Source organism: Apteryx mantelli, chromosome 2, assembly GCF_036417845.1.
Source record: "Apteryx mantelli isolate bAptMan1 chromosome 2, bAptMan1.hap1, whole genome shotgun sequence".
Classification (NCBI taxonomy): domain Eukaryota; kingdom Metazoa; phylum Chordata; class Aves; order Apterygiformes; family Apterygidae; genus Apteryx; species Apteryx mantelli.
Window position 1 is genome coordinate 75090806 of NC_089979.1, and position 26723 is coordinate 75117528.

General features: G+C 38.1%; 1 protein-coding gene across 5 annotated transcripts in view; it reads left to right on the top strand.

Moving 5' to 3' along the window:
* Positions 1–26723, top strand: part of CDKAL1 (CDK5 regulatory subunit associated protein 1 like 1) — a 447236-nt gene that overhangs the window by 274182 nt on the left and 146331 nt on the right. For all 5 annotated transcript variants that reach the window (XM_067290903.1, XM_067290904.1, XM_067290905.1 and 2 more), the window contains 2 exons: positions 5188–5354; positions 21552–21697. In XM_067290903.1, the coding sequence (XP_067147004.1) occupies positions 5188–5354; positions 21552–21697 (313 nt within the window). The remainder of the gene's footprint in view (positions 1–5187; positions 5355–21551; positions 21698–26723) is intronic.

Here is a 26723-nt window from a genome sequence, read left to right on the forward strand (position 1 = left end):
AACTATTGATTAAGATTCTGAGAGTGAAATTTCAGAGAAATATTTTCAGTTGCTTGTTTTGAAATGTGTTAACACTGAACAGACTTTCCTGGCCACTCGATCAGCCATTGCTCTCTTCTGTGTTGTGGAGTGAGGGGTAAGCCCTCAACTGCTAGGCTTAATCTTTAATAGGAGTTTCAGGGATCTAGTAATTTCTCCCAGCATTGTATTTCCAATAGATCAGCCAATTTTCATGGTGCCATCCAGATCTTGTTCTGCTATATGTGGTAAGCATTAAGGAAATAGGAGTGGACAGTCACCTTCCACTTCCTTAAGAGTGCCCAGAAGGGTGAAAAACACTGATCTTTTTGAAAAGAGGAAATATATCTGGGTGTAATAAGTATCCGTAGAAAGTTAGGCTATGAGATATTATCCTAGAGCTTTGTCCCTCCAAGTAAAAATGAGACTGTGAATGAGACTAGTTGTGTGTAATGTCTCACGAGCAGAGCTCTAGTACTGTATTGGCCTAAATATGAGATATCACTGAATCATAAGCTGACCCACACTTTCCAAAGTACGGAAAAAATATTAATGCACTGGGTTGCAGCTTAACAGCTGGCTTCTTTCACCAGCTCTGTACCCAGACCTGTCTTTTTGCTTCAGTCTCCTTCTTTTGTTATCTGCTTGCCGGATATTCTGCAGTTTCTCAGGGTAACAATTAGGTGCGAGTTCCTTTTTGAGCCTGGGACAGTGTGCATTTGGACAGGATTTGCGTGTGTGTGTGTAACTGCATTCTCTCCTGTAAAATTCCCTCTTATCCATTTCAAATATGAATTTCTTGGTGATCTTAAAGAAGCGAACCCTTCAAGACCTCCATTAGCATCAGCGAATTGCTTCCAGGTTGACTTAATCTTTTAGGACTTCCCAGTGATGGGATCTTTCAGCAGGGATCCATGTGGTGGGACTGGCTGTCTGGGAAGAGGCCTGGACTCTTATATGGACTGCACAGTAAACCAGTGTGTGCAGAGCAGTTCACAAGTATAGGAGGAAATTGATTCCTCCAGATCTCAGTTTCTGTTATCACTGTGTCAACCTGAATATAATGCTAGTTTTAAGGTATGTATTCAGACATCTTCAGCTTCTGAATTAAGGCACAAAGTATTCTAACACATGCTCCACATCACTTGCATAGATAGTCCCTGTAAAACCCATGCTGTGTAACTAATGGGAAACTCTGATAATTGAAGAGAAAAGGAATTTATGTAGGGTAAGCTCATGCTGAAAAATGAGCAGATTTAAAGTGAATTTGATTTTTTCTTTCTCCTTATCTTTGGCTATAAATTTTCTAATTCTAAACGTGTGGTGAGGAATGGCAGCTTTAGGTTGATTGGCCTCGAGTCTGCAGGCAGTTTTTGACAAACATTTAAGTCAGACCTCCTCTTGGCAGATGGTCTTTCAGGTTTCTGCAGTACAGTGGGAGAGGTATTTCTTTGGTCTGTACGGCACTGCAGGCTGCCATAAGAATTTGCTGTTGGAGAAGGCATAGCAGGGAGGTCAGGCAGTTGTTGATAAGCGTATGTGGGATACTGAGAAGGTCAGAATTGGGAGTCTCCCACTGTGGCAGCCTGCAGGGAATTGCACTGTGGGAGAAACCCCTCCTGTTCACATTAGAAAATCTCACAGGAAAGAGAAAAAAGAAGGGAAGAAGAAAAATTAGAGAGTTACTGTACTTTTTGAATCTTTTCTTCCAGGACAACAATGTTTTTAAGTTTACTGAAAAATTAACATGGAGAAATTATTTTGGAGACCTCATTTTAATAGTTATTTTCATTTCAGCCTCACTGGATTTTGTTGTTCTGTTTTACTTTAACAAAGATATCCAATTAGATGCAATTCAATGTCATTTGTACAAAGTACATCAGGCTAATAAAAAGAGGAATTTCAGGAGAATTAGTGGCTGATATTTTAACAGTTTCAGATGGAGTTGTAGAAGTGGAGTAGATTCCCCTTCAAATTAATAAGATTTGTGTTTACAACAGTGGCATGAAACAAAGCAAAATACTAAGTTCTAGAAAACTGTTATTAAAGAAATGAATCATTTTGAGTGGCTCTAAAACAGAAATGTCCATATCTCATAAAAGTGGCAGCTGTAAGATTTCTTCTTTTCTTTATGACAAGAATTGTTTAGACTGCTCCAGAAAAACGAAGTTAAAACTCATATCAGATCACTGGCAGTGAGTATTCTTTATAATGAGATGTTCTGTTAGGTACAAAACCTCTGCCATTTACTTGGAACCTTTTTCTTTCCAACATCTTCCATTCTCAGTCATCTCCAGTTGCAGCAGAGCAGAGATCAGAATTCAGCTGTCGAGGTTACTCTTTCTGTGGGGTGGTGATGGCAGGGCGAGAAGTAAACTATGAGCTGTGACCAAAGGCTGATTTGTAATTACTTACAGTATTAAGCTCCATTATCATTAGACGCAACACAAGCACTGAGTTTGCACAGCCAAACTTTTGCAGTTTGGATCATTTTTTTTGTTTACAAAATCAGCTTGTTTTTGATAGCACCAGAATTATCCAGTAGCAGCATGCTGAGTGATCTAGTGAGGAGCATGTTCACTGCAAAAGAAATGGAAAAGTTATTGTACATGATTAGACAGTGGGTTTAAATAAAGTCCTGCATAAGGCTGGAGTTTGGAGGGGCAGAGGGTTGAGTGAAAAAAGGAAGTGTAAAACTTAAGCGATAATATTTCTTACTTTGCTTGGTTCACTCTATTAAGATGACTGTTGGAAGTATGTTGTTTTCTCCTCTTACTGAGTTTAAGTATAGACTACTAAATTTGGGATGCAAAGGGCTAGAAAAAACAGCCTAGCAACTTGCATTTGAATTGTCGCCAGACCTGCATCACCAGAGATGTGCACATGGTTGGTTTACCCTGTTTGTGAAGAGTGAGCACTCATAGCAGCTTTCAGGATTTGAAGGTCCATTTTGTCAGCCTGAAATTGGGAAGTGGACATTCTCCTAAAATACAGATTTTTTTTTCCTCCCTATATTATGAATTCTTGCCTCTCTGAGCATGAATTATTCCCATTGCTTGTTGTGCAACACCCTGATCGGAGAGCAGATGAGACAGTTATTCCTGTTGTTGCTGATTTACTGTTACAGCTGCTTCCTCTTCATGTGATTTAATTTGAAGTTTCAGCCCACCAGGGGGCTAATGGTCTCCTCCTATGGAGTTTTAAAAGCTCACTGTTGTTTTCCACAGGAATGTTATTTCCATTCCTAGTCAGTGATTTATTTATTTTTTTCCTTCACATTCATCTGGTAACTCTGAGGCAGTGTTCCACCAGCCATTTCCATGCAGAAAAAAGCATGGAACTGTTGAGACTGAAAACTTAAAAAAAAAAAAAAAAAAAAAAAAAAAAAAAAATTACTCTGTTTCGATAGAAACGGAGTAAGTGAATTAATTGTGCAGTGTTCTGATGACTACTGGAAACTGGAACTGAAGCAAAAAACCCAAGACATTAGCCATTATTTATATCATTTATGTTTTTCTTACTTTTAGAATGCAACTATTACATGGTTCACTTTTTTCATATCTCAGAAAACATAAGACAGGCAGGAAACCTTAGAATAAGTTTTATAGCATACTACTGTGTGCCGTGAGATGCAGTTCTAAAAACATTAGCAACTGCTATGGAAGCTAAAGTGTCATTATATCCTGCAAACAAATTCTGCATACCTGATCATGTAGCAGGGAGCTCTGTTTGAATGTGACTGCAAAGTTATGACTGGAAGTTTGATAACTAGAGAGCACTATTTCAAGAATGCTTTTCTCAAGGCCTTTTATGAGAACAGAATATACATCTCACTAAACTATTCTTGAAGCAAAATTTAAGTAGTAAGATGCTTTTTGGTTAGCCTTTAATTTTAAAATATTTTTAATTCTAAATAATATGACCTTGAAATAACCTTGGAAACCTTTCTAAACAAATAGAATTGACTTTGACATTCCCCATAGTCTGCTGTTCTCCGTTATTGTTATAGTGTGAGTTTAAGAGCGGCAGTCTTGAGTTTACATTGCTTTTGTTTTTCTGGTTTTATCACTTCAGGTGATTTAATGTACTTTGTTTGTGTTTTCCTAATCTCATACATGTCTAAACGTTTATGTTTTTGTGATACATCCTTCCTCTGCTGGTCTGAAGAGTGCTTTGAAACTTCAGTTATGCACCTTCTATTTGTTGGATGTTTTCCTACTGATTCGTCATCTGTAGTAGAAATTTAGCTCTTCATTGAGTTGATGGTAGCCAGTAATCACAGGAGTCTTCCTCCCAGCTACCCTGTTTTCTGTGGCTTGTTTCTTGCTTTGGGGTGGCAGCTGGAGGAGACTGACTGCATTATGGAAAGGATGGAAACTGGGCAGGCTGATAGAAGTGGCTGTGTGGAACCTCATTGCTTTCAACTATTATGAAAGGGTGGTGCAATCTTTCCCTTCTTTGAGCAGGGGGACATTTTTACCAAATTTCAGTGTTCAAGGTCAATGCTCTTTACACAACAAATCAAATACACTATTTTCTAAGGCCTGATTGATGGAAAATAAAGTATTAACTGCCAGGAAACAGGTTTTCCAACACTATCACTTAGTCATGCAGTGGTGACTAAACTTTTCAGTACAACCTTAATATTGCATTGCTAATTGTATCATTTAAAGAACACAAGTTTTTAATAGTTATTCCAGGAGGAATGTTAATCACTATACTTTAGAACTATTTTTGCTTATTGGAAGCTTACCAGTTAATAAGTTAACTACTAGTAATGACCATTAATGCAAACTCTTTGCTTGGGTAATGTTGCTTGCAGTGTTTAATGAATTAGGTTTAAAAAATAGAGCAGAGTACTAGACTTGACTGACTTGCTGTAGAGGCAGCACAGAATTAGTCATTGGCTGTGAATGTTAATCACTCCACAGCAATGATAATTTACAGCGTTGTTGTAGCACTCTTGTACTCATAAAATGAACTTAATAACCCACTGCTACCCATGGGATAAGCCTTCCCCCCCCCCCCTTCCTCCCCCTTGCAATTGAATACCCAGTCTGGCTGCATAATAGCCTTGTGAAATACTGCATTAAAAAGAGTGAGCAGCTGTATGATAAAATAAACAGCTCTAAAACAGATTTGTTAATTATCTCTTTCTTTTATTCACAGAGGGTGTTTGTGAGATATGGCTGACCAGTGAAGACACGGGGGCTTATGGCAGAGACATTGGCACAGACCTCCCAACGCTCCTGTGGAAGCTGGTTGAAGCTATTCCTGAGGGAGCTATGCTGAGGCTTGGCATGACAAACCCTCCCTATATTTTAGAGCATCTGGAGGTAAGGAAAAAAAAGAGAATCATTTATATGGTGGGGTAGACCTTCATCGATTGAGTCAGCATGGAACCCTGTGTATAGTGCATTTCATTTAAAACAGTAGCTTAAAAAAATAGACTGCACATGAATTTATAGAATTAGACTAATAGTGTTCAGCCATTTGCCTGACACAGCAAGTTATCCAATTAATAAGATAGTCAAATCATTTTGGAATGATTATTGGGGTATCTGACCTGTAGATCTTGACTGTAGTGATGTTGGGGTTCTGTCCACATGTCCAGTGTTTTCAAGAACTAAAGAAAATGCCGTTAGCAGGCAGTGGACTATGGGATTGAAATCTTCCTATTCGTTCCTCAGATGAGTATTTCCAGAAACACTTTATGCTGGTCTCACTCAACATTGTATTCATATTCGGATGTCAAATGCTGTTCTGAGAGTGCATAGAGCTTCCATGACAAGAAATGGGAATTTTAACTGTGTGTCTGTGTAAGAAAACTTTGTAACCAAGTAGTCCAATGGAATTAGAAGCAGCTATGTGTACTGTGAAATTTTAAGGAATATCATGTATATAAGAAGCAGGATATGAGGGCTTTGTTTCAAACATCAGTTGTTTTGGTTGGATTCTGTCACCAAATGAATTTACTGAAATTCATGGGAGCTGTTCATGGAAAGATTGTAAATTTAAAGAGAATAAAACAGCAGGGAATGTTACAGCTTTAGATAAATTTTGTAGCCATGTGTATCCATGCTTTCCCTAAGATGATATAGAATTAATAGTTTCACTTGTTCCTCAAGATGCTGAGGGCAGTGTTTTCTGAGCAGAGTCCTCTTCTGCTATGATAACAATACTGCATCTTTCCCTATTGAAGCATATGGGGAAGAGGAGTTTTCTTTGCTAAGAATGAGCAGTTTTTCACTTTACCAGCTAAAGGATACAAGCTGCAGAAAATTTCAAGAAACTTCCCAGGCTGCTCTTTTATTCTTTGGTTTCATGAACACTTAGCCAAGAGGGAGTTGTAACAGCATACTGAATGGAAAACTTTAGGGGAACAGTTTGGTTGTGTTTCTTAGAGCTTTGCGTTCTATCTTAAACTCTCATATCTGTCACTAATTTTTCCTCTTTTTTTCCATTTTAACATTTTTGGCATCTTATAGAACAGTAAATCAGGCTTCTAGCAATTTTGGCAGTCATTGTCTTTGCTTTCATTTTTAACTCCTAGTATAAAAAGTGTTTTGGCATACACTGCTGCTTTTATCACTGCTGCTCACCTTATGAGTATTCCCAAAGGGATTTTTTGTTAATCAGTTTGTGGAAATAAGCACATGCCAGCTAAACGACACTGTAGTCTTCTCAGTCTGATATAACCTGAGGAAGGTGAGAGGTAGTTTTGCTTTCCTTCAGTCAGTAGCAATCTGAGTGAGTGTGAGCATGTCAGCTCTGCAATCTGTGCATAGTTTTGATTTACGGTCTCTAATCTTTCTGTTTTCAAATTTTCTACAAAGTGCGGGAAGTAGGATTCTCCTTGAAGTGCTGTCTATACCTGACTCATATTCAGGAATGTACACTAGTCTCTTTAAAAATGGATCTTTAAGTGTGATGGCAGAGCCAGAGGAATTCATGAAGGCCTGTTGAAAATGTGTGTCCTGAGTGTTGCCATGAGGAGCATGGATCATGTGTATGCCAGTCTTTTTTACAAATAGCTACATTTGCTGTTGCTCGCCTTCTTCAGTGTTTCATGCAGTTTCCAGTTTATATGGTGTTTTTTTGTGAATGATTTAATCATATTTATGTGTGAGTGAGAATTTCTGAGTTTATAATTTGATGAAACAATTCTGATGATTTGTCAGACTAAATTTATAAATTATTATTATTATTATTTTTAATCTTTTGCTTTTCTGTCTACTCCCCTCTTCCAAACTTACCAGACTTGTATCTGTGAAAGATCATTGGGGAATGTTGGCAGTCTCCTGTATACATTTTCACCAGAAAAAATAAACTTTTTATGGGGAATGTGCTTTTAACTTTCCAGTTGAGGAAAGCATAACACTGCGATTTGTTTAAAAAACAAAAGAAACAAAATGAGAAGTTGATTAACCTTCATGTCAGCTGATTAGGATAAAATCCAGATATAGCTCTGTTATCTCCTAGGAAAACTATGAAGTGTATTATTGGTTGCAAACATCTCTCATTAACTGTCTTAAAAGGTGATGCATTTGATTAATTTATTTGGTTAGATGTCCCATTGCTAACTGGGTAGACATTTGGCTTTCCGTGAAGAAGTATACATGGGAAAATATACTAAACATGTCATTTTGTATATCAAACTTAAAAAAGTTGTTCCAGTCTTGCGTATCTCTCTTAAAATCAGAAAATTCCATACACACAATTGTACATATGCCACTGCAAGACAAGGAGGTTTTATTCACCTTACTGAAGAACATGTCTGATAAGTGGCATAGAGCAGCAGTAGTCGTCATGTAAAAGCATGAATTAATTTTAAGACCTGGACAGAGCCTCCCTAGGGACTCAGCCTAAAAGCAACGATTTTGCTTCATTTGCAGTTTTTGCCATATTTATTGGAGCTCAGCTGCAGGTAAAAGGTTTTGCTAGTTTTATGTCTGTTTTATTCTTGTTACCTTCCAAAAGTAATAACAAAACTTCTATGAATTCATTTGTTTTTTCCAATAACACTGAATTTTGTTTTATGTTTTAAAACTTATGTCGAAGTTAAATGCTTTAAAAATAACAGTTTTGAACGATCTTATTTAAATTTTCAAATCTTAACTTGGCATATTGCATAAACTGCATCATTATAACTATTTTTGTACATAAATATAAATTTTGAAACATTTTACAAATATGCCTCTCTTCCTTCAAATAGTCACGGTTTTTAATCTCTGCTAATTAAAAGTATTGGCTCACTGCCTAAATTGTGTGCTTGGAATTCATAGGTTTCTTCTACTCCTTGCTGGAATTTTTGTGCCTTTCAATTGTTAGAACAGGAGGAGATTAAAACTAAAAAGAATAGGGATGTGTAGGTTAATATCATTTTTTGAGTTGTAGGTGGCACAGCTGCAGCAGAAGGAAAGAATTCCCCATACCTCAGTGGCAATGCTGATGTCTTCAATGAATAAGAAAGTTGTGTCTGAATAATATGACTGATGACTGAGTAAAGAACTAAAATTTTAAAATGTGACACTCTATAAGCAATTGAACTATAAATTGAGCATACTTTCCAGCACCTTAAATAGAGAGGGGTGAGGAGTTACCTTGAGTGTTGGTTTTTGCTCCCCTTTCCCCCACCACTCATTCCTTTAAAAGATGCCCAGCTGACATTGTTTATGTTGCTCTGATGGGTCATTAAAATTTACTTAGACATGAAGCACTTTAACTGCATCTTAATGAGTGTCTTGATGATTCTAAAGAAAATAGATCCTGTCCACTGACTAAAATAATATGAGGACTTCCTTCGTATATACAGCTAGAATAGCTTGCTCCTTCATTAGAAGATATTTAGCCCACTTTTTGAAAAGCTGTTGGATAATCTACTGACAGATTGAAATTGATTTGCACCTGCCAAAAAATGCTTACAGGTTCTTCATTTTCACAAAAAAAAGTTATTTCATAAATGAACTCGAAGACACTGTTCTCTCCAGAACTGTACAGTGGGTGGGATTATGGTTAGAGATTTGCTGAGGCACTGCTGAGATAATCCTGAGATTCCTCTTTGCTCCAAAGAAAATGACAACTTTCCCATTGTATTTTAAGCCCAGGTTTGAGGCTGGGCTTAGGCTCTGTGAGTCTTTTGACTCATTAATATTGTGCACACACTCACTCATATGTTCCTTAAGAACAAAAATGTAGGAAAAGAAAATGCCACTCATCCCAGGAGTGTTTCCTCTGGCTCTGCATCTGGGGTACAGTCCCTTAGTGGCTGCTAAGAAGCAACAGGCAGCAGCTCCACTCCTCCTGCTGATGCTGGAAGCCAGCGCAGGTGGAGAAGGAACTGTGGGAATAGCGCAGAGGAGGGGGGAATTGTCTTTGCAGTATAAATAGGGAGTGAGTTGAAGTTTTTATAATTTAAAATACTGAGCATACCCAGTGCCTTCAGATGTTATTGTAACGTAAATGCAACTCTATCCTTGAAGATGTTTCTCATTACAAGGAAGGCTGTTAATCTCATGAAACGCATGGTTATACTTGTGTGGTTCATTTTGACATAGTTCAGTACTCTTGGTTTTTCATTCAGTAAGTGCGATGGTGATAGTGCCTTATGTACTTATGCATGCATTAACAATTTTGGGATGAGAAGCAACCACAAGTTTTCAAATAATAAATTCTGCATTCATTTGGGCCTGCTTGTTATTTTGAAGAAAGAATTATTGGAAACCATTCAGTGTTTTATAATGTTTCAAAATATGAAATGTTTTTTGATACGCTGCATACAGATCTAAGTCATTGGAAAAAGAGCCTTTATCATGTTAATCACTGCAGAATCTAAAACACTATATTTTTTCGTCTGCTGTTTTCTTCAGCTGACGATGATGTCTATGTTTACATTAGTAAGTAGTTTGGAGCAATAGGAGCAGATGAGGAAACTGGAGCAGTTGGTACTGAAGTCATTATATCTACATTATGTGCATTTTGGAGTTTTTACTTCAAACTAAATTTAATCCCCTCAGCCAAACTTTTGTGCCACACGTTTCAAAGCTGTTTCAATAACTGATCATTGGGTTGAATCTCTCTGTTCCCACTAAGGGTTGGAGCATATTCAGTGTTAGCCTGAGTATAGCCACTGCTCTGGTCTCCTTTGAAATGAATCTAGTTTACACACATCAAAATCACTCTGCAGATGGCTGAGAAGGAATTGTTGGAGATTTCGCTTCAGAATTTCACTGCTGCTTTGAACCAAAACACGGTCAATGATGCTAGGATTTTTGCCTCGAGAGGTTTATCAATATCATAGAGAGGGTTATTTGCTGTGTTTAAAAAACAAAACAAAACAAAACTGAAAGAACTGAGGATGCTCCAAAATTATGGGTTTTTTCATTGTAATTTGTAGTAAGACACTGAAGAAGTTGGTGGAGTTTGCAGTTTAGCTGTAGAAGACACTCAGTTTTCCTCTCAGAGAAAATCTGGCCAGACAATGGATATAGTATTACGTTTTCCAAAGTTCCTTCTGACAGTCTTAGCAGTCTGTCTGAACATATACATTATGAAGTATGTATATATATGTTATGAAGTATATAGCTGTATTTTTTTAAGCTTGATCTCAAACCAAAATTTTGAGATTTGTGTCTTATTCCAATGTCTGCCCTCTCTTAATATGTTGATGACCATTGAGGAAAAACTTGTGTTTTTATCTGCATGGCAGAAAATTTATTAAAGTAAACAGACATGAGCTTTGGGCAGGGCAAAATGTTTTAGCTCAGAAGTTTTTACATTTCATAAAAGGTTAAGGGTGAAGGAAAAGGATAATTTTGGGCTCCATTTTATAGTCCTAGCAATACCTGTAATGAATGCACATGTGTACAGTTGCCCATATGTAACTGCACAGAGCTACAGTTCAAATTACACAGTCTCCCAGATGACAAAGATACTGTCGTCCTATAGCATCAACATATACCAAAACTGGCATAAGGTATACCTCCTGCTTTAGAAGTAACCTTCAGTATTTTAATCTACAGTCATATTACAGAGTTATTGGCTAGTGCTCTAGTGAGATTGCATTTTACATCCACTTGCAGTGACTAATGGAGAGGGAGGGATGGGAAAAATCCATTCAAACAGTTGTAGTAGATAAAAGGTGAATGGGAGTTAGAGAAGTCAAAAACAGGGCCAAATTTGTAGCTGGCCGAAACAAATTAATGTTAGTGGAGTAGTGTTAGAGATTGATTTTTGCCTTGAATATATTTCACTTTCCCTTAGGTTTTTAACTTTATTTTCTTGCTCAGTATCTGGGGCCTGGCCAAATCAGGAGGGAATGCAGATCGTTCCGGGTGCAAGAGGGCAGGGGCTTGCATTTCAGCCTGTGCTTATCTCCCTGGCAAGTATAACACTAGCTCTGCTTCCAGATTTGTCTGGGAGTTTAGTGCAGCACTTTGGGTGAGTGACGGGGTGCTTCCAAATCCGTATAAAGAAGGCAGTTCACACCTGCCATTCCCGTAAGTGCTTAATTTCACATGACTAGATGAGTGGTCTTCCTTGTCACCTGTCAAAATGAGTCTATCTCAAACCATACCATATGCCATCTGTGGGCTTCATCTCCATTATTAATTCAGGACATTTTAGTGATACACCAGCCATTGAGATGGAGTCTGCGTAGCAGCGGTGTCTTTAAATGCATGAGGCATACCAAGTGTACTGAGAATCTCAATAGTATTTCTTTTCTCTTACACTTTGATTTTTCATGTCAGCTCAGTGTTTATGTTCTTTACCCTCATCGAAGCTGATATCCTACAGATGGCTTCCCCAGACATGCCCTGACACAGCACATAGTTATGTTTCACAGTGAAATTACTAATTCACTTTTCTTTTTTTCCGTATTCTTCTTTCGTCTTCTAAGAGTGCACTGAACATTTTTGAGCATTGTCCATAAGCTGAAGTTTTCGGTAAGCTAGAGTTTAAGCTGATTTGAAATGCATTTAAAAAGGAACATACACACGTTCTTCAACAGCAAATAAGAAGGCAGAGTGATTTCAAGAATTGAAAGGCCTTTAGGGCATGTTTGCTTTGTTTCTAGTATTCTTTTCATCATTTTCATAGACTGCTGCATTTGAAAGCACCAATTAAAATCTGTTGATTTGACCAGAAAAAATGAAAACTGTGGCGTAGAATAGTTAAGCCTCTGACCTCTTATTACCATAAGTTTTGTAGTGTTTTGTAGTTGGCGGACCATGCAACTTTCCCTTGCTGTAATTACATAGTTGTCTGTGTTTTCAAACTGTGTTTTTGTTGCTAGCAGTAAAATTGAAAGAAATTTCAGGTGTTGGGGAAGGGGGAGATTAGAGACTACGATAATAAATGATTGCAACTGGGCTTGTGAAAAAGAAAAAAGCATGCTTATTTTTGCCTTTGGTATTATGTTAAATGCTTATATGTACTATGGAGGCCATACATATATCTTTGCTTACTGTGTTTATTTATTTATTTATTTTTAATACTAATAAATAGCTCTGTTTCTTCATACCTTCCTCTTAACATATTCTTACTCTTTTGGGTTTCCAAATATAGCACATTTCCTTGAAATTGCTCCTTAAAGCACAGGATCATGGGGACTTTTTCAGGGGTGAATCCGCCTCAGAATGAATACATATTTGAGTATTATAGGTATAGGAAAGGGATGAATCTCAGCTGTGTTTTGAGACAGGTCACAGTCTTTTTGTCTGATCTAGAATTTTAAGTTCTCAAACTCAGCCAGTCCTAATGCCCATAATGATTGGTGATAGATACGTTTGCTGCAAGTTGGTGGAACGTGACTGGGTTTAATAAATGTCAAAATAAGAATCTGCCTTATTCCTGTTAAAGGTTGTATGTTTCATTTGTGAATCTTGGATGTCCCTAAAAACTTTAGAAATGTCATTGTATTGAGAACTTTGATAAACAATAAAAGCTTGCCTCCAGATGATGTAGAAAGTAATGTTTGCAATGGTGGCAATGAAGCTCATGCTTTGCTTTACAGCAGTACTGGGAAACATTCTTAGTTGAGAAACACTGCAGAGAAAGAACTGCTTTTATGTGAGATTCATTTCTCCTTGAAAAGAAAATATTTTTTGCATATATCTAGTGTTCTGCAGTATTTAATAATCTGTGCATAAAAATTAAGTAACACTTTGCTTGACCAGTAAAAGCTGTAGATGTTAACTGTAGCTTAACTATGATTTGCACATATGAGTGTTCCTCTTGCTTCTTAGGTATCATAAGAATGAAGAGAATTTAAATGCAGACAGATCTACTCTCAATTTTGTGTTTAGTGTCGGGTTGTCTGTCAATCATTTGTAATACTGTCTGCTCACAGCAGACCTTTGGAGCTGAGATGTATTTCATTGGTGGATGACTAGCAGAAAATAAAAATCACCATTATCTGAACATTTTGTTCAAAAAACAGGTATTATGTGTATGGGAAACTGCATGTTTGCCAAGTAAAGTGAATATTTTAGCAGTTGTCATGGTCTTTGGGACAGGGGGACAGAAGTTAATGTCAGATATGTATCTTACATAACAAACTGTGCCATCTTGTTTTAATATTTGTGCTTACATTAAAAACCAAATGAGATCTCACTTTCCTAGTTATTTATATTATAATAAGTAAAGTTCTACCAGCTACTCTCTCCATGCTCTTCCAAAAGTTCTATTTAGTTTAGATGCATAAAATCCTTTGTTTTCTTTGATAGATGAGCTGTCACATTCACTGTGCTTTGCATCATCATCTGCATAATCTTCAGCAAGACTGCTTGCTTCATTAGGCTTTGGCATTTGTTTAAAAAAGTATGATTTTAGGTGATTATCCTTTGATTTAAAAATGAGAGAAAGGAAATTAATGTATTCTAGAAATTTGAATAAAACTGCACAAGAATATTGGTTGTGGGCATCTGTAAAATTGTAAATTGAGGAAAAGACGTTATAAAATCTCTTCTGTTCAACCTTTGAATTCAATTAATTTAGTTATGTTAAATGTAGACGAGCCACTGAAGAACCTAAATTCTGTCATATAAATCTTGTCATTATAGTTTTGAATATTTTTATTCTGTTTTGCTGCAAAATTTAGCTGAGGTCAGTGAATTGGGTGTCTACAAAAGATAGAAGCTGATAGCACTTGGCTAAAGGTTCAGATATAGATTATAATGTTCCACTATTTTCATTCCACTGTAACCTGCTAAAGCAGGTGCTTTTCTAGGTATTGTACATGCTCATTTGAAATCGAGAGGGAAAGAGGAGGAGAGCTTCCTGCTACTGACCTGTCTCAGTGCTGCCGAGTTACAGTGCAGTGTGCCACCCCTTCTGTGATTTCCTTCTGAGCCGAAACCATCAGCTTTTTTATATCATATGAGATTCTCGCGTCTTAAGGTGGTGAACAAATGCACAGTATGGATAAGACTAGCAAGTCTGTTTCACCCTTCTGGGCTTCTGAAGGCAAAAAGTTAGTGTGTTGGGGCATGTTATAGGTAAAGTATTTTTGTGTAGGGATTGTGTGACAGTCCTACTTCTCATCTTTCTTTACATTTTAATTAATTTTCAAGGTTTTATTAGGCAACGTAAAATAAGATTGAGACACAAACTTTTTTAAAGTAGCGCTCCACTGTCACAATAAATAGCCTTTTAGGGAACTTCCCAATATATGTGTTTCTAATACATATTGCAAAGAGGAGCATTAATTTACTTACAGAAAAAATATTTAGGGCAGAGTTTTGTGATGAGAAATTAGAAGTGGGGGGAAAAAAAGGTGTGTATTTTCTTGCACATCAGAATTGATCATTTCACAAGGAATTACCTATTTGGTTGGCTAACTATAACTTCTTAAGCCATTATTCTAGCTGTTAATTTAAATATACATTTTACCTTAGTGGTTCCAATTACTGAAACTGGACAAACAGTACTCCAGAATTGCATAAAGTCTCTTTACAATTGTAGTGATGACTGCAGTACCAACAATAAGAGTTTCATCTTTGAAAGCACTGAACCTTTTGCTGCATGTTTCCAACCACACAACTTGCACCAGTTCAGATGGGAATTGAAGGTCTCAAAACCTTGAGGTAATCAATTTGATACTATAAATGCTGAATGTCTCACTGAATCGGCTGTATTTTGGTGACACAGTTGTGGAGGCTGGGATGTTTTACCTGCGCTCGCAATTGCAGACAGGCTGAGTGATAAGCAGTCAGCACCTACCCAATGCAAAAAAAAAGACTGACTTAGTAAGTCAGTCTTACTGCCATGTTGGAAGCAGGATGTGGAAGGGATACCAATTTTTCCATCATGAAGGACTTCAGGAACCCAGGGCATGATATCTGTACTGAGAATTACTATTTTTCTCCTGGATAAATATAAAAATCATACTCTGCGAAGAGTTTCTTTCTATTCTTAATATATATACCAAATATAACTAGGATAAAAGCAATATTTTGGAGAGAAACATATGTACTTGTTACCTAAATAGGAGAGTTCTTGATTTTTCTGTACTTAAAAGTCAAAAGTCAGATAGCTACTATTTGCTACTGTGTGTTTTCTCGTTTTTGTAATAACTCATAGGAAGAGATGCAACAAAACTCAGCTGAAGCTTTGGACTATGAAATATAGTATTGTTTTTTGTAAGAACTGTTGTTAGCTATCCTCATTTTTAATAAAAGTAGATGCAGCAAGATTTGGAAGGCTTATAGTTTGTTTTTTGTTTGGGGCTTGTTTTAAGAGATTAGGTATAGTATGTAGTCTTCTCTGCCACCCTCCCCCAATTACTTAACTAGCTTCTTTTATGAAGTTGGAAAAAACAGAGAGAATCCACAGCTAGGAGAACAACTGGGAATAGATAGGGCTGAGCATATGGCATTTACTGCTGGTTGCCCTACCAGCAAATCATGCCTTGCAATCTGGTTTCTATCCCTTTCCAAAGGTGGCCTGAACTAATATCAGCTTTTTGTTTGGTAATCTAGAAGGCATTTTTCCCATATGACAAAAACAGATTTTTGCCTTCCATCTGGCAACCCAAAGATCTGATGTTAAGGTTCAAATTACATTGGTCAGAATTGTGAGGGCTTCTGACCGTTCTAGTGTGACAACCCTTCTCTTAATGGGCTGCTTAGACCTGGCATAAGTCGTATCATTACATGGGGTAGAGTTTGCGGCTGCGCTTGTGCAGCGTATGGCTTTGTTACTTCTATCCTGCTCCTCGTATAGACGAGGGTGAGGCGTTGCCTTCCAACGCGTGTCCTTTGGGAGGTCTGTTTGTCCTATACGGTTGTTGATTTTTAGAACCTCATTGCTCATGTAGGGGTTGGGGGAGAGGGGGTCCCCTCTTCGTTAATTTTAACAAAACCGTTAAGGTCTTTCCAGACGTAATTGTCCCGTCTTCTCGCTGCCGTGCTTGCGTCAGTAGATCACATCTGTTCCTGAAGAGCGCGGCAGCAGCAGTATTTATGAAGTGGACCGCAGCCACTTGACTTTTATCCAGGTTGTGCTGGTGGTGCCACCATGGTGCCTCCAAAAGGCAGCTGTCAGCAGAGCCCCCTGGTTACATAACCCAGGCTAGCACCTGCCAGAAGGGGAAGAAATTTGGAGGGAAAGCCGTTTTGTCATGTTTCCATATGCATGAGCATTTCCTTGGGTTTCACTGTTGGCAGAGAACAAAACCCTTTTACTAGGAAGCAAGTTATTCAGATCATCATGGCTCAAATATGAGGCAGAATTTAAATACTGGATTTTTGCCTATTTGAGGTTAAGGGGGAAAAAAATCACTGCCTGAAAAGCTTGCTGATACTGACAAAGATGCTCAAATATTGATTTTTGTTATCTTGGTGATTCCCTGTAGTTGTTCATGATGTCATTACAAATAGAAGGATTGATTTTTTTTTCCGGTTAGGTGGTTAAATCTGTGTGTTGTAATTGTTGTGATAAATTATACTGACTAGATAAAAATCTTTCTGGCAATGTTCCTTGCGTTCTGATGTGTTGCAGCTGCTAAGAACTGAAAAAAATCATTTCCTTTATGATGAGTATCATGAAGGATAGACCACATATATTGCTAGATTCCAAATTTAAGACAACTTTTCATTTTGTAAATTCAGTTTAAAACAAATTGAGCTGCTCTTTGACCTTTTTGTTCTTACGTGAATCTCTTCTTCATGTAGCACTACTATTCGTTCGTATAGTTATTAGTAGATTCCACGGCACAAGGGGAAAGAGGCCATCAGCTGTTTCAGTCATGATTAAAGACAGAAGTTTTCTTTCGCAGTCTTGTAATTTCAAAATGTGGTTCCTTTATTACTTCCAGATGGAAATAAAATAAATTCTATATTACATTTTTTCCTACTAGCTGAAATATGTAATTATATCTAGTAATGCAAAGCACTTTTTTTTTTTTTTAAGCCTATAAACAGGAAACAGATGTTAGGCTTAGAACGTTAAGATACTGTAAAGTACAGTTATATGTTAGCCCATGATGTCCTTCAAGTTCTCTCTGGGATATTAACTAATAGCTTTATTAAGGGATGAAATCGAGTATTCTTTATACAATCTGTGGTGTGGGAAAAACTGTCAGAATTAACTAAGTATGACTGTTCAGTGCATAGCTGTATTTCAATTAAACCTATGTCATAAAGTACTTCGTTGGAGTTTTAGGTGTAGGGGGTGGATAAGTGGTAAGACTGGAGACATCTTACCTTAAAGTTTGGGGATGGAACACTGTATTTCTATCTGAACATTTAAAAATTTTGGAAGACTGTTTTCTTCAGATTTCTTGAGTAATGAAGCAAAGCATTCATTTAGTTCATTATTCTGTTTCCTTGTGAACTGCACATTCAGAGTTTCTCGTTGTAAAAGGTAAGTCAAAGAAAGAATACTTTTGGTACTTAAAAGTGAATGGCAAGAGACAATGGCTCATAGGGTATTTCTGTCTCATATTTGTTTCACTTATGTTAAAAATTTGTGTTATATTAAATCCACCAAGTTAATAGTTATGATTCCAAAGTAGTTGGTGGGAAATCACCTTATCAGTGGCACCTTGAGTACAGGTCTAGACCTGAAAATACATGAATGTGCTCAACAGAACTTCCTGCTTAAAGTGCATGCAGTATATTTTGTATAGCTTTAGAAATAGAAAGCACACAAAGAAAGGACTTCACAGTAGAGTTGTCTGCAGCTTCCTCTTCTCCCGAAGGAGTTGTGAGGGTCCAGAACACACATGAAACCTGTGACCACCATGCCTAGGCTGTGTTAGGATTCCTGTGTATGTAATGTGTGCTCTCTGTGGATCTGTGATACAGGTGACAAGCGCTTTATTTTCTAAAGCAGGCGTTGTCTTTGATATTGAGGGGCTGTTGTGCATCCTTCTAGTACAAAATGGTGTAGTGGAATTGCCAATATTTTTCAGTGCAAAAGCGACCGTCTGATGAGTTCCCTCAGGATTTTTAAGTTTTTGAGCTTATGTTCGTGGTTCTTACTGCATACAGAGACCTGTAGTGACAGGTGAAATGCTCACTTAATTAGTGCTAGGCAGCTTGTGACATATTAGTAGAGAACGGAGTGGAATGACTTTAAATGGAAACAGTCATGTTCTTAATCTTGAAAGATATCCACAGCTGTGATTGCAGGACTTGTAGAAGCCATATGTTTTTTGTTTTTTTTTTTAATGGGAGGTAACTAGAAGAAGCAGTATTTTCTGGTGTCTTGTTTAAATATGGCTATTGAATGCCTATCATTTTAATTCTTCTTAGAGTAAGTGCATCTGAAAGTTCCCTCTTGGCACATTCTGCTGAAGTAGATTAAATGCAATTCCATCAGTTTTCTGCAAGTTGCTGTGAGGTAAGCAGTTAATGGGTTTAGGGTTTTTTTGAGATGCTCTGCATCAATAAGCACTTTCTAGTTTTTAAGATTCATTTTTTCACTTTTCACACTTTGTAGCAAAATTCTTATTTTTTAAGAAAAAGGAAGAAAAATGAAACCAATACTTTCACATAATTACAGAATGTCATCACCTCTAATTTAAAAAAAAAAAAACAAACCTGTGATAAAGCAAGGAGTTTCTCATTCTTTACTGTATATGGTGTGTTTAACACAGGTAAAGACTATTTCCTAGTTATTTATGCTCTTTTATTTATTTTCTGCTGGCCTGCAATGTGTAGCTAATTTTGTATAAAATTTAAAAGCAGAGAAAGAATGAAACTCTATTTTAAGGTAGAAAAGAAATTAGTTAAAAACATGTTTTTAGTGTGTATGCAAAGTGGAAAGGACAAAATCTGCTTAAATTTTTAAACACAATATTGCCTGATTTTGTAGCAAGTTATTGCTTTCGTATGAGATGGTACTTAGCCTTACAAAAGCTCGGTTAAAATAACACTTATATTTGAAAGTGAGAACATTTAAAAATAGATTATGACCTTTAAAAAGAATTCACAAAGTGATCAGACAGAGAAGAGACTGTTATTCAAAGGATGCTAAATTTGAGAAGAGTGAAAAAGAACTAATTCTTTTCTGTTTTGTAAAGTGAGTTATTTTTAAGAACTTGGCAGATTCAGAAATATTTTGTGAAACTTGACTTTCATTGATTTCTTATACCATAAATCTGTTTTTGAATGAGCTAAGAGATAAGCTGAGTAATAGGGTTGTGGTGCATAGCTTGGGTTCCAGCACTTTTGCCATTTCTGATATTTTAGAAACAAGAACATACTTTATTACTGATAAGCAAGAAATCATAGGTGACTGCTGGAAAGCTTCCTATAAACTACATTTCCATTATTTTCTAAAACTTAAGAGAGAAACACGGAAACCTTTCCTCATTTTCTTCATTTTACAGAACTTGTCGGATAGTGTTTCATTTTGAAAACATATCTTATTCTAGCTGAACATCTAAAATCGATAAGAACATAGGCAGCTGGTTCTGTTTCAAACGGCAGCATTTCGAGAAGGTAAAGTTTGTAGGAGGCGTCATGGCATTTTCTTCAGTCGTTCATGAATGCTGTCGACCTGCCTCCGGCTTGCACTGAGAACCAGGTTCAGCTGCCCACACCTCACTGTGCATCGAATTGTGCACCTCCCCTTGTCAGTATAGGTATTAGGGGAATATTTAGTTCACATATCTGAGATAGAGTAGATATTGCAGTGAATAACGTTACTGCTTCTCTCAGTCCTTTATGTAATAGGATCCGAGGCAGAGATTTTCAAAACTGCTTTCAGAAGTGATTTGAGAGTTTTGAGGGTTTGCGCGCACATCTTTGTGAGATGAAAAGTGTCTGCTGAGAGAGTCATCGTTCTAAAACTCAGTCCCTCTAACAGGCAGGTCCCTGAAAGGTAAAAGGCACAAAGATGCTTGCCTTCTCTCTGAACAGTCTAGGCCAACCTCCTATAAATACTGAGAGAAAATACAGGTGCATGACTAATATATTGCTGATTAATGATATGGAAAGAATTTGTAAATAATGACAACATAACAGCTAAAGCTGGCAGCAGTGCGTGCTGTTGAAGTCAGGATACCTGTGCTGGCAAAGAGGAAAGAAGCGCTGCTCCAAGGAAGCCTGCCTGGAGTGTGCCGAGCGTGCGGGGCAGCGGCGCTGCGCTCGCTGCTGAGCCCTGTGCCCTGTGCTCCCTGCGCTGGAAGAAAGTGAAAACCTGGCTGTGTGTGTAATGTGGGTCCTTTTCCAAGTTCACTTATTTTTGCTGGGTAAAGTCTAACAGGCCATATTGTACCATTTTACTCATGATCTAGATGTCATTCTGTCTCTATTTTTAAAACATCTTTTAAACTTTCTTGCCAGACTACGTGTCCTTACTTTTGTAAATAATAAAAATGAAAGAAACGTGCCCGCCTTATTCTGTTCCCCATCTCATGTTGCATCATCCTGCTAAGCATCACTCTGGGGTTTGGTTTGGTTCGTTTTTTTGGTTAAGTTTGTATTTATGCTTTCTTTTGGTACTTCTGTATTTGTACATAATGTATAACATCCTCCGCCTCTTTTCAAGCCTTCACGGTGCTCTTAGCTGCCCACTAATTAGTCCTACCTATTATATCAACCAAAAGCACTTTTAATTTCTAGATAATTTCTGGAATAACACAGGTAACATTTCAGACTAGTACAGGGGCAGGGTTGCAAATGATCAGATATATCTTAATTAGCAAATGGCCTACCTTAAGGATACTCACATCAGAGGCCTCATACATAGGTAGCTGAGAACTTATTTGACTCTGGCAAGAAAACCGCTGACCCCTGCCATCTTCTGAAATTTAAAACAGCCAGTGTCTGAAAGCACTGCTCAAGGTTTTAATGATATGGGAGTGAGTTTCACAGTACTTTGCTTCTGAAGTTTTCCCTTCAATTGATAACTGATACTATTTAGGGAATGTCATCCTTATCTCAAACAAAATGTAATCCCATAGCTTCTTTTTTATTTTTATTTTTTAAAAACAAAATTTCTTGCAAGTATTTTCACATGCCTGTACTCTTTCAAGAATGAGCCACTGAAAATGAGTATTTTTTCTTTTGAAAAACTCTTAGGAAATGGCAAAGATTCTCAATCATCCAAGAGTATATGCTTTTCTTCACATACCGGTCCAGTCTGCATCTGACAGCGTACTCATGGACATGAAAAGAGAATACTGCGTGGCAGACTTCAAACGAGTAGTGGATTTCCTTAAAGAAAAGTAAGTCTATTAATATTCAAGAAAATAGCATTTTTTTCTCAATGTTAAGAACATGTGGCTGAAAACAATTACTTGTAACTTCATAATTAAGGTATGAAAAAGAATGAGCTTCTTTAAGCTTTCAAAGTCTCTGAGTTTTCTGTAAGCCCCTTGATGTGGTTTGCCCCTTTGCTTGAGCTTTTATGAGTATCTTAAATCTCTGCATGACATGCTTTTAATTTGTCAATATATTCTTAATCTTTTTCAAATAATATGTTCATAGATTATTTTTATGTTTAAACTACTATATATAGACTGCTTGAAGTTCAAATTACTGAAGTCTTCTTTAATGTGGCTTTTCAGCATTGTGTACTTTGTGTACTGGAGATGATCCAGCTCCAGCTAACATAAATGGGTATTTTTTTAAGTACGTATTTTATGTCCTATAGACGGTGTACATTTACATCATTGTAATAATATTTTAAGCTTGCTTATGGGACTGGTGATTTACAGGATAATTTCAAAATTATTTTCCTTAAGAATAGAGTTCATTTTGAGAAATAGTATGTATGATATCATGTTGTATTTATGCAAATCTGAGGACAAATGTTAAATTCATCTGAAAATCTCTTGTAACTACAAGTAATATTTTAATACTTAGTGAAATCTTTTCTTAACATTTAAATTTTACCACTAAAATATTTTGATGGAGTTTGGAATTAATCTAGAGGGTTTTCCTTTTCCTTTTTGTACTCTTGCCTCTAAAATTTCATCAAAATACTAGCTCATAGAAGAACCAATTTTTCATGATCCAGATCACTGAAAAATCCATCAGTTTAACGATGTAAAATATGTGATACAAGAGCTGCCTGGAGATTGTGATGTGTAAAAAGAAAAGCAAGTTGCAAAACAACAGAATCTATTTTGCAAACATTATATGTAGTTTATAGGATATTCTGATACATTTAGAACAACTGATTGAAATGGAGCTGCTTGTGAAAATATAAGTTCACTATTTATCATCTTCATTATTTTTACATGTTATTTGGGCATTAATTTTCCACCCTAAACAATGCACATAAATTTTTGGTACTTAATTTTCATGTGGCTTTGGGCTATTTTTTCTTTTTAATTAACAGATATATTGACACGTATCTTAAGTGGGAACTATGTCAGTTTATATCTTAGTTGACTTGAAGCTGATTCATTATTCTCTTCAGTAGTTTTTAACATTGGCAGCTATTATCATAACAGCAGCTGGATTTCAGATAACCTAGTACAGCTGGCACATGTTAGGGCATATGGGAATTTATTAAATCATTCAGCTCTTGCACACAGAAAAGCGTGAATTACTTAATATCCAAATTTAAAACAGCTGGTCATTGAATATACAGTAATCTATGACATACGTCATTTTCCACGGACTTTTTTCTAGTTAATGAGTAAAAAATAATGGTTTAGACTCTTTTTTTTTTTTTAATAAACGTCCTACTTTATTAAAAAACTACCAAATTATCTGGTAGTTCCAATTAGAAAATAGCCTTCAAATACTAAGATGGAAAATTCTTTGTAACATATGGCAGCCGGATGAGGAAGCTATGCGAAGACAGAGAAAATGTTTTGGGTATTTGAACATGTGCACATCTGTAAAACTCATTTTTTTTCTTTTGCACTTAAGAGCATGGCATCTTCATTTGTAGTCGCTCCTCTTATGGCAGCAGCCAGCTATTACGTTCCCATATAGATATTCCCATAAAGATCTCTCAGCACGAAGATTGCCAGGATGTAACATTACTGCAGACAGCTCCAGGGCTTAGAGCCAGAACAGCTAAAATTAAATATGTGTTTGAACTACTTTAATAGCCAAAAGGGGTTATTTCCATCTTCCATTTAACAAAAAGGAAAAATAAAATAAAGCAAAAGTACAACCCCCTATATCTTCTTTCTCTATTCTTAGGGCCATGAAGTCATGTAGAAACTTCCTATACATCACATACAGGATCTTATCAGTAGATTCCAAATGGTACCTTCATCTCTAAAATGTGACATCTACTGTGGCAATACCTTCACTTAAAACTCCATTAACCAATAATTCTATAGGCTGATGTACTGAAGAAGTAAAGCCACACATACAGGAGTTACATGGTTATCAGTTAAGTGTTTGATAACTTGATTTCAGAAATCTAAGCAAATACAATTGAAGTATGGCAAGTAAAAGGTGAAGAAAAAAAAGAATGAACTGTATTATATATAATCTTTTTGGTTTTGGAACCCCAAAGACATCAGTGGCTCCTGGATCTTTTCCTCAGTTTGGGGCTTTCTTCTTCCAAAAGAAGTAGCAAAGCCCTTTCCTTCCTCTGGAGAGCCAAGAGTGATTGTGGAGGTACCTACTTCTGCGCATGCAAATTTATCCATATGCTGCTTAGCACAGAATGCTTTACATGGAAGCTCTAGATAGAGTTCTCAATAGCCAATTACTTTTTGTGTTCAACCCCTTTTTTAAAGGAATGGAGAATTCTAGGCCCTCCAAGACTGTGATATTAGATATATGCCACTAATGCTTTTTTGTTTTCTTTTGAAGATTTTTTTCCCACAAACAGGAACTCTAGAAATGCACTTAAAATAAGAAGGTTGATATTGTAGTGCAGTCAGTTGATATGCAGTACGCTGTATTTTAGGGCCACTCTCCTCAGCTGGATGACAATGTCTTTGGTTGAGTGTGAAGGCCAGTTGCAAAATAAATAGAATGTAATGCCAGAAACACAAATACATCAAACTGAGAAACTGTGTTAAAGGAGCCTTATTTTATACTTTTTCAGAAATTTCTTCTTTGATACTTTGCACTGTTTTTTGCACTTAAATTTCAGCAAATTATAGTATTCAGAAAAATGCTGTTGTGTAGTTCAGGCCCTGGTTCTCATGGGGGACTTCAACCACCCCGATATCTGCTAGAAAGACAACACAGCTAGGCACAAACAGTCCTGGAGGTTCCTGCAGAGCATTGGTGACAGCTTCTTGACACAGGTGGTGGAGAAGCCAACAAGGAGAGGTGTGCTGCTGGACCTCATACTAACAAACAAAGAAGGACTGGTGGAAGATGTGAAGGTCGGGGGCAGCCTTGGCTGCAGTGACCATGAGATGGTGGAGTTCAGGATCCTGCGAGGAGGCAGCAGGGCACTAAGTAGGATCGCAACCCTGGACTTCAGGAGAGCAAACTTTGTCCTCTTCAGGGACCTACTTGGAGGAATCCCATGGGTGAGGGCCCTAGAAGGAAGGGGCATTCAAGAGAGCTGCTTAATATTCAAACATCATTTCCTCCAGGCTCAAGAGCGGTGCATCCCTATGAGTAGGAAGTCAAGCAAAGGAGGCAGGAGACCTGCATGGATGAGCAAGGAGCTCCTGGCAAAACTCAACCAGAAGAAGGAAGTCTACAGAAAGTGGAAAGGGGGACAGGCCACTTGGGAGGATTATAGAAACATTGTCAGAGTATGCAGGGATGTGACGAGGAAGGCTAAGGCCCGTTTGGAATTAAATCTGGCAAGAGATGTCAAGGACAGCAAGAAGAGCTTCTTCAAATACATCAGCAGTAAGAGGAAGACTAGGGAAAATGTGGGTCCTTTGCTGAATGGGGTGGGTGCCCTGGTGACGAAGGATGCAGAGAAGGCAGAGTTACTGAATGCCTTCTTTGCTTCAGTCTTTACTGCTCAGGCCAGCCCTCAGGAACCCCAGACCCTGGAGGCAAGAGAGAAAGTCTGGAGAAAGGAATTCTTTCCCTTGGTCGAGGAGGATCGGGTTAGAGATCATTTAAGCAAACTTGACACCCACAAATCCATGGGACCTGATGGGATGCACGCACGAGGGCTGAAGGAGCTGGCGGACATTATTGCTAAGCCACTCTCCATCATCTTTGAAAGGTCATGGAGGACAGGAGAGGTGCCTGAAGACTGGAAGAAAGCCAGTGTCACCCCAGTCTTCAAAAAGGGCAAGAAGGAGGACCCAGGGAACTACAGGCCAGTCAGCCTCACCTCCATCCCTGGAAAGGTGATGGAGCAGCTCATCCTGGAGGCCATCTCCAAGCATGTGGAGGACAAGAAGGTGATCAGGAGTAGTCAGCATGGCTTCACCAAGGGGAAATCATGCCTAAACAATCTGATAGCCTTCTATGATGGAATGACTGGCTGGGTGGATGAGGGGAGAGCAGTGGATGTTGTCTACCTAGACTTCAGCAAGGCTTTTGACACTCTCTCCCATGGCATCCTCATAGACAAGCTCAGGAAGTGTGGGCTGGATGAGTGGACAGTGAGGTGGATTGAGAACTGGCTGAATGGCAGAGCTCAGAGAGTTGTGATCAGCGGCGCAGAGTCCAGTTGTAGCTAGCGGTGTCCCCCAGGGGTCAACACTGGGTCATCAGTGACCTGGATGAAGGCACAGAGTGCACCCTCAGCAAGTTTGCTGACGATACAAAACTGGGAGGAGTGGCTGATACACCAGAGGGCTGTGCTGCCATTCAGAGAGACCTGGACAGGCTGGAGAGGTGGGCAGAGAGGAACCTCATGAAGTTCAACAAAGGCAAGTGCAGGGTCCTGCACCTGGGGAGGAATAACCCCCTGCACCAGTACAGGCTGGGGGTTGACTTGCTGGAAAGCAGCTCTGCCGAGAAGGACCTGGGAGTGCTGGTGGACACCAAGTTAAGCATGAGGCAGCAATGTGCCCTTGTGGCCAAGAAGGCCAATGGTATCGTGGGGTGCATCAGGAAGAGTGTTGCCAGCAGGTCAAGGGAGGTGATTCTCCCCCTCTACTCAGCCCTGCTGAGGCCACATCTGGAGTACTGCGTCCAGTTCTGGGCTCCCCAGTACAAGAGGGATGTGGCACTACTGGAGCAAGTCCAGCGAAGGGCCACAAAGATGATTAGGGGACTGGAGCATCTCTCTTATGAGGAAAGGCTGAGAGAGCTGGGCCTGTTCAGCCTGGAGAAGAGAAGGCTGAGAGGAGATCTTATCAATGTGTACAAGTATCTGAAGGGAGGGTGTCGAGAGGATGGAGCCAG